Here is a 15,731-nt window from a genome sequence, read left to right as displayed (position 1 = left end):
TGGAGGGAGCCTGGGCTTTTTCTTTACAACCTAACTTGAAAGCCTAAAGGATAAATATCAACACCAGTCATGTCAGCAGGGCAATCTACTTCATTATCCCTAAGCCCTGCACTTAAACACCTACATCCCCTGGAACCCAGTGCCAACTCTGCACATCAGGTAAGCTCAACTGTAAACAGTCCATGAGTAAAGCTTGCTTTTTCCAAAGACTTAACACACCATTTTCTTTCTGTAGAACTTTTAGGAACAATTGTGTCCTAAGGATACAAGGTAGGTAAAGCCGAGGTTTGTGGCTGTAACAAGCATCCCATTAAGACTGGTAGCAAGGTATGTGGGTTCACTGGTTACGTGACTGGAGGCTGGATTGCTAACAGGGAGTGATCTTCAGAGAGACCAACAGGGAAAGGCCACTTTTTGCTGGTTGCTTGCCCAGTTTAGGGATACAAGAATGATCTGGACCTTCTACTCAAACCAAATGGAGGTTACATAGGACCACACAACGTTGCTACAAAATACAACAGTAGGTACAAGTCTAATGACACGGGGTGCCAGCATTTTTTCCCAAGAGCAGTGTGTGCTTCAGTAATATAGCCTGAGACTGAGGCCATCAACTCCCTTGTCTCTATAACAAGGTAGTAATTGTTAACAGTTGAAGAAGCATCACTCTTCTCTTGGGATCTGGCCAGCACTGCAAGAGACAGTATCAATTTTCAGATGTTATCTTTCCCAGTAGCCTATTTCTTAATCCATTTCAGAAAAAGAGTTCCTTGGCTTTCTGTGAAGCAAGCCAATCCCCTTTGGGTAGGCTCTTGCAATGTGCCCTCCCGTCTTCCCTAAACTGAATGCCAGGTGGCCTCTCTAACTTCCAACCAGGGGCTTCAGCTAGACTGTCCTTATGTACAAAGAGTTACGAGCTGCAGCACAGGCAGCCTCTGGACAGAGATGCATGGAGTTTCACTGGCTGGCAGCCAGGCCAGTCTGCTGGCTGGTCGAGGCTGCAGCCAGATCGGGCGTCAGCACCACTGTGTGATGAGACCTATCATGAAGTGAGTGGTAAGGCAGCAGCACTGGCACAGAGCTGGTGACAGGGACCCAAAGAATAACGTCTGTTCATTCCTGCTGCTGCAAATGAAATTCTTCTACTGAATGCGCATGTTCGCCATAGAATGGAGAAGTCAGTGCGGCTATAGGAGGAAGAGGGAGCAGCATGGGAGGAGGAAGCAGTTTACACTTCCAGCCCCTAGAGAGGGATGTAACAGTGATACCACCACCGGGGTGAGAGGAAAGTCTAGGTAAGCACTCTCACTGGTGTCCTAGGAAAAGGGAAGGCTTATCAAGGGCATGGTTTATCTATTCTGAATAATTTCCAGCAGGCTTTGGAACTCTGGGGTAGTCACTAGATGCTTGGGATCTGGTTTAGAAATAACTGGGCAGGGGAAGCACTTTGGATTGGTGTGGGAGAGTTGGATAAAGAGATTTGTTGGGGATATGAACTTGGGACTGGTTGGTTTGCATATAAAAGGCTGTTCTGGGACAAGTTGGGGGACTGATGGAGGCGATTACTTTCCTAGTGTGTAGGAACCCCAAATATCAGAACACTGAGAATAAAGAAAATATAGTTGATGTGTATGTTTATATTATATTGGTAAAAATAGACTCTGAGAAGACAAGTAACAGCAATGTCTCTGATTATAACTGTGCCTAGGGCAGGCAGCCCGTGTGTGTGTGTGTGTGTGTGTGTGTGTGTGTTAGATGGGCTTCTGTTCCTGATACCCTCCGCATAAGTTCCTTGAAGAGGACAGCTGGTATTCTCTGAGCGTTACATAAAGTATTTTGCAAACGCAGAGCATCTTCTTCAGTCTCTCATGTCTGTCTCTCCAAACCGCATGAGTGAGGAGGCTTCTGTTGCAGATGGTGATACTGCTCATCAGTAACTGTGGCTGCAGAGGTCTCTGCATGAACCAAAGTGATAGTCTGGGCTAGTGGGCCTGCTAGGCGATGCTTCCTTGTAGCTGCACTGCTCACGGGAGGCTGGTTCTGAGACCATGACCGACTCGGGGCCCAGGTCCATGCACCTTGGCACACTGTCTCCCTACCACAGCTGTCCCCAGAGGATGGCGAGCTCAAGTTCAGGACTGTGTTTTTCCAGAATTCCAGGTGAAGAGATGAGCCTTCTCAGTGCTGCGTTGCTGACAAACCTACATTGCCAAGGACTGATTCGGAGAGGACTGCAGGGATACCAGGAGAGAAGCTGGAGGAAAGCGGTACACCACAGTGGCAGGTCCAAGTCTTACAGACCTGGGAACGGAGGACGCCAGTGCTCCTTGGCAGGCCGTCAGTTTGGTTTGGAGCTGGCTGTCATATTCATCCTTCTGGATGCCAGTACACTAAGGGACATCTTGACCTTCTTGCTCAGTTTTCTATACTTTACAAGTTGTTCATCACAGGACAACATGCTTTGTGTCAGCGCTAAAATGCATTGGCTGAGTGGCACCAGAATTCTGGGTATTTCATTTTGGTAGATGACCAAGCCATGGATTTGGTGTTCCTGTCTCTCTTCTCATTCCTTTCTGGAGAGAGTTTAAATGGGCTGGGGAAAGATGTTTGAAGCTTTCTGATCCAATGTAAATGAACCCTGTGGTGGATAAATAACTTTCCTTTCTCCTTTGCTCTCCTGGGGTATTTTAATGAATAATGCTTCTCAAAGAAGTTTATAAATATCCCCCAGAGGTAAGAAGAATATTGAGCTCATGGAGGTGTGCTATTAATGCCGAGCATGTGGGACTGAGTGAGGAAGAAAGGAATAATTACAGTCTTGAGGTTTCAGAGACATTTCTGGTAAGTTCTGAAGGGTATAGCTGGAGCATAACGCTCAGAGCAACATTAGTGAAGCGAGGACAGTTTCACCAGGCCAAGTCCAGCAATTCCCTAACTGCATGGTCTACCCCGGGGCAGAGGGTGGGGGGAGGAGGATGGACTAAACCTTGTTTTGTTGTCAATTAACAGCTGTGTGCTGATTAAAAACTTATAACAAGTAAAACCTTTTAACAATTGTGCTCTCAACATCACCAAATTATCAATGTCACTGAAGCCTTTCCAAAATATTTTTGTTCCCTTTCCACCTCAGTATCTCAAAGCTCTACGTCTGTCCTGATAGTCAGTCTCCTTTGAGACAACTGGGTCTTCCAGCATCTCCTTTCCTATACACCCTGCCACACTTACCTGTGAACTCTGGCTGTGGCTTTAATGTTTTTGATTTGCTCCAAGAGACTCCATATGTTTAAAACAAAAGCCTCTCTCAACAGCAGAGAGTTCTTACTGCCACAGCGCCACCTTCTGGGAGGCCAGTACAGTACAGAAGCTAACTAGGCATAGCTCAGCTTTGACCCAGGTTTGAAGTAGTCATCCTTCCCTGTGTTTTATAAAGTCCCTACTTGACTGCCTTTTTTCTTTGTTGGTGCTAGGGATCTGACACAGGACTTTGTGTGTGCCAAGCATGTGTTGTACCACTGAGCTATGTCCAAGACCCTGTACTGCATTGCTTTTCTTCGCAGCTACTAAGTCCCTTGCTGCCACACAAAGTCAGAAAGTGATAAGGACAAAACCACGCTCTTATTCTTACTATTACCTTAAATTGTCCCTGACTTCACCGACTTTGATTTTCTCTGTCCTATAACTGTAGCAAGGGCTCCAGACTGTGTGGGTAAGGGTTTGGATCTTGCGAAAATAACCTGGGGAGCTTCCAAAGATCCTGAAAAAATGAAGAAAAAATCCTACTTAACATTGTATTTGATCTTGGCCCAAAGGACAAGAGGTAAACTCCCACACTGGGTTAAGGGGATCATTGTTCTCAGATGTCACCCGGCCTCCTCCTAACACCAACTCCACTGTCTCTTTTCTGCTTCTGAGGGGACGAGCACCTCAGGTCTTACCTCCTGGCCCTGCAGAGAGGACTGTTTGGGGAGTTTTAATAATGGGAGTAGAAGGTAAAACCCAAGGCAAGGGGCAAGTGGGAAGGAGAAGAAAAGAACACTGGACACTAGAGCTGCTGCCCAGGAACAATGCTTATTTTATCCTAACTTCTTATGCTCAGGCCCAGCAAGGAGTGCCAGCAACCACAGAGTGTACGATGAAAATAATAATCCGATAACGAAAACAGGTCATTCCAGACCAATAACTCATATGGAAGCTAAAGTGACTTCTAGGCCCTGAGGGCGTAAACCCTGCTGGATTTACTTTATATAAAAGTAAGTCCATTTCTCTCAAGACACAAGGGAGTGGGCGGGCACAGTCATGCTGCTGTCCCCAGGAAAAGAGCAGGGAGCTACTGCACATTTCACCAGGGCTACAGACACAGGCTCAACAGGACATGCTTCTTACTTCCTGCAAATGGTATCAGTCATTGATTTTCAGGATAGCAACACCTCATCTATAACTAAAGACCAATAGAGTAAGGATGTGGGGTATGAAGAAGCTGTATTCCAGAACAGCATGCTTTTCAAAAGGTGAGGACAGAGGGTGTGGCTGCAGTATGGTAGCTGACCTCAGCTTGCCTTCTTGGCTGTTGTAGTTCACCATATGCACTTCAGAGCCCAAGAAGGAGCACCATGGTTATAAAGAAGGCAGCCAATGAGTTTGGCTTCTGGCCAAGGGCCCTCACTCCAGCCTCCTTCTCAGATTTCCAAACCTACTGACTCTTTCCCCTCCTTTCATTGCAAACTTGGATATAAGGCCAGAGGTAGGGAAGTCAAGGAAGATAACAGGCAGCATTTCTTCCGGGCACTGAGGGGGCTGCTATTCACCTAACGTGCAGGTTTGGAAGAATGCAATTAGCCCACCATCAGCAGTAAAGGGCTCAGCTGTTTTACAACTCAGGGAGTGGGGTTAGCCACTATCTTGCTATCTGCAAAGTCACAGAGCTTAAAGTAGGGTTAGCCATTAGCCAGGTAGAAGAGAAGGGTTAAGAGCCAGGAAACAGTCATGAGCTCTATTTATGGATCTGTTAACTGTACGAGACAGAGGCTAACGGTATTTGGAAGACAGCTGAGGAGAGTAATATGGCATTATTATGTTCTCTCTTGGTTGGCCTCCTTCCCTCCCCAACCCCCTTCCTTCTGGGCTTAAGTAGCCCCATCTCCTTCACACAGAGCATCCTTCTGAAACACTAGAACAGCATTTACATCTCACGGCTGCAGAAATCACAAGCTGCATGGCAGTTACTCACTAGCAGCTGTCAGTGCCACGTGTGCCGGGAACTCACACTGTCAGCTTTTACTAGTTCCTTCACTTCATCTCTTTAGCATCAAGAATACCAGAAAAGTCACAGGCAACAAATCCAAGAAAAGGCAGAGCTGGAGGCAGTGGGTGACACAAGCCCTGAGTGTGCTGGGTGAGCAAGGCCGTTACCTAAGGTGGAAGCTGGGAAATGGCCAATGGAGAAGATAACTGCTTGATCTGTGGTTTATGCCGATACCAAATACAGGAGAACTTTGACAAGAGCTTCTAAATAAGTCATCAAGGGCCACCAGGCTGCTGCAATCCTGACCCCCTTGGTCCTTCACAGTTCTAATTCCCTTAGCCAGACGGCACACGGAGTTCAACTCCACATGGTTCAATTAGACATGCATAGAAGGTAGCTGGGTTTCCTAGGCCTTGCACACATCTCTAGCTTAAGGCTTGTGGAGAGGAAGGGAGTGCTAAGAGCTGTGACCTGGGGCAACTTCAAACCTGGCCGTGATTCTCAGTCACCACCTCTCTCCATCCACACCCACAGTTCCAGGTGCACACTTTACTTCCTTAAAAATAGCTGCCTTGTTCAAAAGAGCTTGGGGCGTTCTCAGTGGTAAAGCACCTAGCACATGTGAGGTGTGGTTCAACACCCCCCCCCCAAAAAAAAACAGCAAACACTACCGTGCTCTAGCATTCTGGGGGAGGGTCACAAGTACAGAGCCATCAAACATCTTCTGAATTCAGGCTCTGATACTGTGAAGGAGACCTCATTTTTTACTTTTATTAGAATGCTAATATGGCCCAATTAGCTCGGTGTAGGAAGAGTTCTTCCTTTATACTGACTGCTTCAGTTAACCTTCAAGTAAAGCAGTGAGACACAGAAACTGTTTTCAAACTACAGCTATGCTTCTCAGGGGATCTGCTGTCACTGTCAGGGGCACTGCCTCTTCTTATCATGGTCCCTGCACTCTTCCTAACTCCTCTAGGGCTTCTTGCAGCTGTCAGGATGATGACAGGCTCCCTCCAAAGGTCATGGCTGGCCCAGACACTTCACTGGCTTTTCTCTCGCCATCTCTTACGCAAACCCTCCCCCAGCCATTCTGACAACGGGGTTTGCAAGAAAAGCAAATGTTCCTGGTACTTGTTCCACCCCAGATGGCCTGCTCCTGGCAGGCTACCTATCTTCAAGTCTTGGTTTCAAAGTTTCTTTCCCTAGGAAGCAGTCTGATCACTGAAAGTCCCTGGATTCACTCTTCAGTGTAAAACTGCCTTTGAGTTTAGTAGTTATGTGGCTATGACACTTTAGAAGTACTTAACAATCTGATAAAAAGGACAGGGGGGTGCTCTCAGTTCTTATATTTGTATACTTGACCCTGAGGTCACTGCACAGCACTCACCACACAACCTGACACACAGCAATGCCAATGTTGTCTGCTGCCACTCCCCATGCCCCCCAGTACAGAATCAACCTCAGACGCTCCTATAGCTGCTCCCCACACCCGTTCCATCTCCTTGAGTCTCTCAGCTCCCAAGCAGAATAGAAACTGCTTTGTCTGCTCTTTCTGTGTGAAATTCAGAGGCCAAGTGATCTGCCCTGCACTGACTTAGTAGTCAATGTTTGTCTTTCATTTTTCTGAGCTGAGTGTTTAAGAATTTTTATATAAAAAGCAGTCTCTGGCTTGCTGATGCGTCACTTGCATGTATGTACCTAAGACAGAGGCTGCAGGCCCTGTCACCGACCTTTAGCATCCATACAGGACTTACGTCATGGACCAAACAGCTAAATCTGGATGTGTGTACAATGAATGTGCTGGGGCTTAGCTTTCTCACAGGGGAGGAGGGAGGAGAGAGAGCTCACCAAGCTGCTGTGAGAGTGAGAGACCCACTGTTCAGAAGCGTTATGTGAACAGTGAACCCAGACACAGGGAGTGTGCGCTCACCATGACAACTGTGAGAGTGCTCTGCCAGACAAGGATGTTGCACTTATCGTGCCAACCCCAGGATGTTGTTATCGTTCTAAAGAAAATTATAATCAAAATACCAATCTGCTAATATGTTCAAGGCCTGGACATTTGTTCTTTGAGCTGAAGTTCTTAAGAGGGGCAAAAGAGAAAATTGTCAGATGCCCCTTTCCTTGCTGCCTCACCCGGCGATCTGCTGCCCACTGACCTGTGGAGTTGGCGATGGGCATGACGGCTGCAGGGTTAATGCTGCTCTGGAGTCCGTTCAGCTGCCCCTCTGTGGAGGACCCTCTGAAACACAAAGGACAGAAGGTGCTGACAGAAAGCAAGTTAAAGGACAGACCTCCAGGGGCCTTCTCTTTTGGGCTTGGTGTTTCCTCTCCTGGAACATGCTCCCCTGCTTCAACCTGTCTTTGTTAAAATGTCACATTCCTACAGATGACTTATTTCACCAACAGACATCCATCTCCCAGAATATCACGTATTTCAAAACTGACATACTGTCTGTTCCCACCTTCCCGGTTCTTGTCTCACCGCAGTGGCCCACAACTGGGTGAGTAGTTATTTAGGTCCCTCCGGGTTCTGACTTAGCTAAAGCATGCAGAGCAGTGGCTCTTAAGGCTCTTAGCTGGGAAGGGTGGAGGAACAAATATGGTGACCATCACCCTTCCCTGGCCCTGAACATTGGTGACTGTCCTGCACTGAGCTGCCAAGCAAGTAGAGGCAGAAACGCTGCTGAGCATTGACTCTGCAGTGCACAGACTGGTCCTCCCCTCAGTTCCTCGGGCACAAGTTTCCCCGCAGGTCTCAGAAAGGTCATTCTGGCACGATGGCTACAGATCATATTAAGCAATCTCTCTCAGCGCTCTCTGCCATTTTTTGCCTCACTCATCAAAATTGTAAGTTTCAAAGTTATAATTACAGTTTATGTAGATGGATACGCCCTACTTGTCATCTTGACTGGGACATAAGCTCTATGGAGATAGAGATTACTAACTTGATTCTTCTTGCTTACATCAGATATTTAATGCACATCTTTGGAAGAAGTCTGACCCACTAGGCCTATGCGCACACTTACTTGCCGGGGCCATCTACCTTGATTTCAGTTGGTATATAAGAGTTCTAGCTGGAGATTACAGCTATTGTGTGCTCATTCCTTTGGTTCTGTACTGTTGAGCATTTATTCAAGCCAGTGTTTGGCACCCCTCCCCCAATGTGGCTTTCCTACTCACTGGTCACAGAAAACCCCTGAGCAGGCCCTGTATTTCATGATGGGGCTGAGTGGACTTTGAGGCAAGTAGGTAAGGTGTGGATGTGCAAAGGGTGTTAAGGGGCAAAGCAGGACTGAGTAGGAGGAGAGAGGGGCAGGGAGCCTGAGTTCACTGGTGAAGAGCAAAGTCAAGGATGGCCTTCTGAGGAAATCCTATCTTTGTTGAGTCATGACATTCTGAGAAATAGGTGCTGGCCCAGAGTGGGGAGGAGGAAAACATTTTTATGAAGAAATAGATTTGTTCATTGACTCTGAGCCAGAAGCAGGCTGATACTGCCCCGAGAACCTACGAAGACCAATAAGAACAAGGTGACTATTTAGTCTAGGTAAAAAAAAGTACAGGGCTGGGGGGTAGCGTGGCCCTTTCCTTGTTGGAGGCAAACAAAGAACATGCAAAAGCTGTTGTGTTTACTGTGAGCTGAGCTGAGCGGTGTTCAGATCAGCATGGGGTGAAGCCAGTTTCATTAAAGCAGCCTGTGTGCAACAGTGCTAAGGGAGGCAGAGAAGGCACACTCACTGGGTCCACACACAAGACAGACAGTGAGCTGCCAGATAAGAGAGGAGACCCTGGAGGGAGACCCTAGGAGTTCTGGTTCCCCCAAATCATTTAGCCTTTTTTTCCTTATCTGGAACTGCCAACTCACTTTAACAGACTTGATTCTGTTCTTCCAAGGTCTCCAGACCCCTGTATCCAACTCTACTCACTCCCCATCCTCCCTCTACCACCAAGCACTTCAGGCTTGGAGTCAGGCCTTCTGATCCACTTTAGAGTTTTTCCATAGGGCTTACTCCTCTATGATGCAGAGAAATGTGTCCACAGAAATTCAGGGGGACAGGGAAAGTTGAGTGAAATTTTCCATGGAAACACTAGTTATCCAAAATGGTTTAGGTCTGTTATGACTGCTTTGGCACACTATGGGTAAGCATGTTTTTGTTGTGCTAACATCATTTTCTTGGGAAAACACATCACAACTTCTGAGCAACCCACTCTGAAACATGGTCAGGGCTTTTGCACTTGGCCCTGAAATGATTCTGTGCTACTTTCCTAGGAGTAAATCTATTTTAGGGATATTTCCCTAAGAACATAGGGATGAAATTGTCCTGATTAGTTATGCAACCTAGAGTCACTTGAGAGGGGAGCCTCAGTTGAAGAATTTGCCTGGATCAGATTGGCGTGTGTCTGGTATCTGTGTGCGTTATGTAGGTGTGTACACAGGCGATTGTTAATTGGCAGGTAGTCTGTGAACTATATAATAAAGTAAGTATAAGCTGGACTGCATGGCAGCTGGCCTCTGGTTCCTGCTGTACCTCTGTGGCTGTGAGATGAGTTTCTTAGTAAAAGGCAATACGGCATAGAATGGCAAGCAGGCGTTAAAACATGCAAAAGCTATCTTTGCAATAATACTAACAAGTTCATTATGGATAAAGAATTGAAACTATTTGACATTGATATTTTGTGGCATAGTATTTGCCGAACTTTTGTGAACATACAATTTTACCTTAAATATGTACTTTCTGGGTCTGGAGAGATGGCTCACAGGTTAAGAGCACTGACTGCTCTTTCAGAGGTCCAGAGTTCAATTCCCAGCAACCACATGGTGGCTCACAACCATCTGTAGTGGGATCTGATGCCCTCTTCTGTCTGAAGACAGCTACAGTGTACTCATATACATAAAATAAATAAATCTTTTAAAAATGCACATTCTATTGGAAGCAGTCATCTATGCATAAATATTAAAGTTTTTTTTTTTAAAAAGATCCCAGTACTCAGGAGGCAGAGGCAGGCAGATCTCTATAAGTTTGAGGTCAGCCTGACCTACAAAGTGAGTTCCAGGACAGCCAAGCTACACATAAATCCTGTCCTGGAAAACCAACTGAAAGAAAGGACATGCATATTTAAATAAACCAACCATTATGATTGACAGTTTGGCAATTTCTCTTTGTAAGCTATTAGCTTTGACTTAGATATTTGAATTATAATGTTAAGTACACACACATGCTTTTGAGAAGCCCCATAAGTGTCACAGAAGCCCATCTGCCTGACATTGATCCAGTTTGGTGAAGATCCAGAAAGGCAAGACCTGACTCAAGGGGGCTCAGGGCACACAGCAGGGCTGGCACACGTGCCTAGGACAAGCCAGGACACCTACACTTTCTCATTCATTTTTAAAAAATCTTTCTGTACCTTAAAAAGAAAATGATGTAGATTATGAATTTATCTTGGAGTACATCTCTGACCAAATTTCAAACATAACTTTTGGTACGTACAATTCTTATTTTCAGTATAGTCATCAATATGACTTTGACATAGGTTACTTAAAATAATACTTAAAATTTCCCAAATTATTTGGGCATTTTGTCAGGTCACTATAAATGACAACTCTCTCTCTTCCCCTGTGCCTGCTGGGTTCTCCCAGGAGCTGCAGCCAGGCCTGCCACCTCCACTTCCTGACACCTTTGCCAACCTCACACACGATAAACTTCACTTTTGAAGTCTGTGAAGAATACAACTACAGTGCTTTCTAAACTGCTGTTCTTTTTCACACTTGAGCTTATTTTAGGAGTTGGCAAAGCCTCTGGATCTTTACCATAAATCCTTTTAATCCATCCTCAGACCCAGGGAGCTTTCAATATTTGCTCACCTTGAAAGATGGAGGGAAATCTCCACCAATCATTGCCATTTTACCCACCGCAGGCTGGGAAGGAAGGTAAGGTTTTCAATCCAATGATCCCTGTAGGAATCACTAAAAGAAGATCCACCATTCTGTGACTCTCATGCTCCTCACCCACATATAACTAGTGTGACTTTTGCTGAGGAAGACGCTTGGCCCTGTCTCTCTGTTGTCACTGCACACAAAAAAGCTTCAGGCTTCTAAAGCCCCCAAGGCCACTACTCAGGCCCAAAGGGAAGACAGGAGAGTCCAACCTGTAGACTGCTGCTCTCTTCCTTGGTCTAGGCTCTGTCCTGGAGAGAGGGGGTTGTGTGGGGCATCCCGAGTTACTGGTTGTTTCCCACAGGAAGCCATGTGAGAGCCTTCAATGTTATTCTCCAGTCCAGGCTTCCTGGGCAGCACCTAGCAGGACTGTCTCAGGGTGGTATCAATCCTTCACCTTTTTGAGTGCTCTAATAGGCACTCAAGTGGTAAAACTGACATGGAAAGGAGGGGGGCTGAATTCTAGGTGTTTACTGTGAATTTCCCAGAAGTGGTATTTTAGAATGATTAATCTGTGTTTGCTGTATACATGCAATTTAAGAGGACTGGTAGGGACTTCTGAAGTCAGTGGTCTATTGGGAAGCCTGTGGTTAGGATTCTGAGTGCTACGAATGCCAGCTCTGGCTTGGCCGCCTGTGTGCCCTCCTGTATTTGCAGCCCACACTCACCCCCACTCCTTTAGTCTAGCATAAACGTTTTATACTTTCAGAAATACATTGAGAACTCCCCACACAAGGATGGATGTTTCTTCAAACTATATAATGAAAGACTGGAAGATCAATAGACAATGGTTAGTCTGCAATACAACACTGCTACACCCACAAGGAGGTTTGGACCATTTCACCTCCTGAGCACTCAGTTCTAGAATCTTCTCATTGCAATGACTCACATAAGAAAAAGCTATGAACACTCATATATGTGTCTTAGTGGAGATTTGTTTTTCTATATTTGTTCTTCTGACATTTATCTCTGAACATGTTTCACCACACTGCTGACCTCAGCAAGTGCTCAGGGCACCTTGCTAATATCTGGTTTGACCGGGCTGCTTAGTCTTGATAGTATTTCCTCCTAACACCTCAGTCTTCAACAAACACCACTGTTCTAGGCGCTGGCACAATAGAGCAGGGTAAAAATTCCCACTCAGGTCACCTGAGGCCGAGTGACTTAAGTACTGTCATCAGACTCTGTCTTTTTCCTTCTCCTCCACCCCTTTTCTTGCCTTTTCCTCCTGTCTCATTTCTCTCCTCTAGGATCCTCAGGCCACACACCTGCTAAGTATATGCTCTACCACTGAGCCAACATGGCCACCTTGGTCCCCTTGCTTTCTTGGGAGAACTTTCCTGAGTTACAACCACTTTGATCTGGTTCATTCAAACCCATCATATGTCTGTTGGTTTGCCTGGTGAGCTTTAATTTTGGTTTTCTTTCTTCATATTCCTGGGAAATATGTAAGATTCTGGCTCTGACAACAAGAGTCACAAGGAAGAAATAGCTCTGATGACTTGGTTTTTTGCAGCCGCCATCCCTTTTACTTCACTTGTTTCTTAGAAGAAATGCCACAAGTTCTTTTGGAAGGGGAGGTGAGCTGGACACTAAGTTATAAAGTGTTTCAAGCATTAGAGGGAATGATGAAAGCTGACTGTCCCTATGTAAGCAGTTAAAAGCAAGTAAGGGGAAAGGGAGAGAAGGGAGAAATGTCCACTCTCTTCACAGAGCTGACGAGTTATACCTGAGTAGAGTGGATGCGTGAATCTGTGAACGGTAACAAGAACTGCTGAACCAAGAAGGGGGACCAGAGAAACAGATGTGAAGCAGAACACAAGTGCACTCACAAAGAAGCTTTTAACTGCATCAACAGAAAACAAGCTATTCTGGCTAATTATTCAGGAGGGGCAGTGGTTTTTGTTTTATAGATGGGAAAGGGACTTGATATTATTATAATGAAACAGGACCCCAATGTTTTGATTTTCAAATCCCTTTGCTCCCAAATCCAAATGACATTCCATCTTTTATGTTCTATTGTTCTCCAGACTCAATCTCTAGGATGTGGAAACTTTGATGATGCTCTTGGAAAGTGCTTCTCTCTGTCCCATGCCAACCTCTGTGCTAGGAGAAGCTTGAAGTTCAACCCAAAAGCACAGGGCTTGGCATGTGAAATGCTCATTACAACTTCTCATTAGTTGTGTCTCTTGGGGCAGCAGTGGCATTCTTGAGCGTGACTCAGTCCCACCACTCTGAATGGACAGATCGTGGTTAACCTGAGCTGAGCCAGAAGGAAGGCCATACCAAGATGGGAGCAAAGGAAGCGACACATCTTGCAGGAACACAGTAAAACTATACATGTCTTGGCTTTCTTCTACTATCAATCAGAGTTAACACACGGTCTTTACTTTGCATGTATTGTGTAGTGCACACTGTATTTGTGCTCAACACTTCTGAATTCACTTCTCTTAATGATCCCTTTAGCCAGGTACTGTTATCATTATTCCTTTTTTAAAGTAGGAAACTGAATCAAAGAAATGTGATGGTTGTTAGGTTGGTCAGGAGCAGGAACCAACCAAATGATGTTCAAGAGTTTGATTCTAGAAGCCATGAAAAACTCTGTGGATTAAAAATGATGGCACTGATCCAAATCAAATATAAATTTTAACTCACACGGCTACATCGGGCACAGTTTTAGTCTGCCGTAGTCTTCAAATGCAGAATGACGTAAGCCTACATAAAGGAACCATGCCAGCAATAGGCAAAGCGAGCGGGCACCTCCAGACCGTCTGCTCTCCAATACTCTTTTTCAGTGAGACTAAAATCTAATGTCATTTATTGAGTCAGTTCAGAAAAAACAAAAACAAAAGTACACATTTTCTCTTAAGTCAGAAGAGGCTCAACTCATAACACTTGCTATGCAAGCCTGACAATCTGAGCCAGGACCTAGGACCCAAGGTAGCAGGAGAGCACCGGCTCCCTAAAGTTGTCTTCTGACCTGCATATATGTGCCATAGTGTATGTGGGCCATTCTCTCTTTCCTCTTCCTCTCTCATACACCATGTAGTAGTAGTAGTAGTAGTAGTAGTAGTAGTAGTAACAACAACAACAACAACAACAACATCATCTCTGAGGCCTCCATAATACTGGACCTTTTACATGTGAGATATTGTTAAGGTCTCCATTAGTGCTAATGTAGCCCCACAGACTAATGCTAGTTTTAAAGGCAAATTGGAAACTATTTGCTGGAACAACGCCTCACAGCATGCCTTCTGATACTTGGATTATATTTCTTAAATTCTGAAGAAATCTTTGGTTTCCCCCTTCTGTGCATTTTTGATGCTGAGCTGTTTCCGGTTTTCCCACACTGCTGCCTGTCACAAAGAAGAAAGCACAAGAATTCAGCAAAGCAGAATTTGCCCAAAGAGCTGCAATTCCATCTTGGGAGTCTGGAGGGCTTCCCTGCCGGCATCGAGTTCAGGGCAGCAAGCTGTACCTTCAAAGCTGTACCTTCGAGCCCTATCACCCAAGTCCAGCTCGTCACTTGCACCACCCAGGGCCCCCAGACCATGCTGGAGAGCCCATAAGGAATATATCGACAGACTCAACATTTGCTTTCAAATGGTTAGCTGTGAGCTTCTCAGAGCTGCAGAGAGTGTCTCAAACAACCATCAAAGGCTAACCGAAGTCCTTTAGTTCCTTTATCCACTTCCTTATGAAGTAAGTGATTACTGCCCCATTATTACAAAGGAGGAAACCGAGACCAAGAGATTAAGTAACTTGCTGACAGTGCTCACATCAGTAAAATGTGTTACAGGGTGAGAGTTCTGTAGGTTGGATCCAGGGACTACACTCGTTAGAGTTGACTCTTTTCTGGGTGCAGGGCAGGAGAGGCACAGGTTTTGTTTTCCACCTTCCCGCTGCCCTTCACTCGTGCTTCAGAGAGCATGGTGGCACTACTGTGCTGATGTTGCAGGTACTGAGTAAATATTGTGTTGGGTAAATGAACAATGATAGCAATATGACTAAGAGAGCCACAGGGGATTGATTCCATTCAAATCCACAACTTGATTCGCTTTTCAAAGGGGCTCTAAAGGCAGAAACAGTTTCTGAGTTTCTGACAACTAGACAGATAAGTAAGAACAATCTATAACAGCTCTAGGTGGCCACTCGGCAGGAAAGGCTCAGATCCCTCACACTCTTCCTGGGTGCCCTGTTTTTAAACAGGAGCAAAGTGCTAGAGGCATCGCCCCCACCAATCTATTTCTAGTCACTTAACTAAAGGGCTGGAGGCAGAGGAAGGACAGTGTGTGTCAGGCATGGGGATGGCTTTTTAGTATAAAATATGTGGCCTACGAAGGGCACCAGAAAGACCACTGTCACACAGGTCCTTCATTAATGCTGGCTAAGTTAATACCTAACACCAATGCGCAAAAGAGGGGAAAGGAGGCTGAATTTGGCACAAAATTCAAAGGATTTGACTTGCAGAGTGAGCAAGAGGGGATACGCGAAAGGAGAACTTTTTACGTCCTTTCTCCAAGCTGACAATTCATATCATTACCTGGTGCACTGTCT

At 45.6% G+C, this 15,731-nt stretch overlaps 1 protein-coding gene and 1 long non-coding RNA gene across 51 annotated transcripts in view; one reads left to right on the top strand and one right to left on the bottom strand.

Moving 5' to 3' along the window:
* The window catches only part of Ttll5 (tubulin tyrosine ligase like 5), a 218,128-nt gene that overhangs the window by 27,282 nt on the left and 175,115 nt on the right, over nt 1-15,731 (bottom strand). For 26 of the 50 annotated variants that reach the window (NM_001427290.1, XM_087552823.1, XM_087552824.1 and 23 more), the window contains 2 exon segments: nt 3,629-3,751; nt 7,399-7,481. The exons of 9 other annotated variants lie outside the window; for them this stretch is intronic. In NM_001427290.1, the coding sequence (NP_001414219.1) occupies nt 3,630-3,751; nt 7,399-7,481 (205 nt within the window). In that variant the 3' untranslated portion in view covers nt 3,629. 50 annotated transcript variants of the gene reach the window in all.
* On the top strand, nt 767-3,712 carry LOC134479235 (uncharacterized). Its single transcript, XR_015623237.1, has 2 exons — nt 767-1,292; nt 2,150-3,712. It is a non-coding gene; the product is annotated as an uncharacterized LOC134479235 (long non-coding RNA).

The sequence above is a fragment of the Rattus norvegicus genome, chromosome 6 (genome assembly GCF_021556685.1).
Source record: "Rattus norvegicus strain SHRSP/BbbUtx chromosome 6, alternate assembly SHRSP_T2T, whole genome shotgun sequence".
Taxonomy (NCBI): Eukaryota; Metazoa; Chordata; class Mammalia; order Rodentia; family Muridae; genus Rattus; species Rattus norvegicus.
Note: the sequence above shows the minus strand (reverse complement) of the source record. Positions and strands in the feature narration are given on the sequence as shown.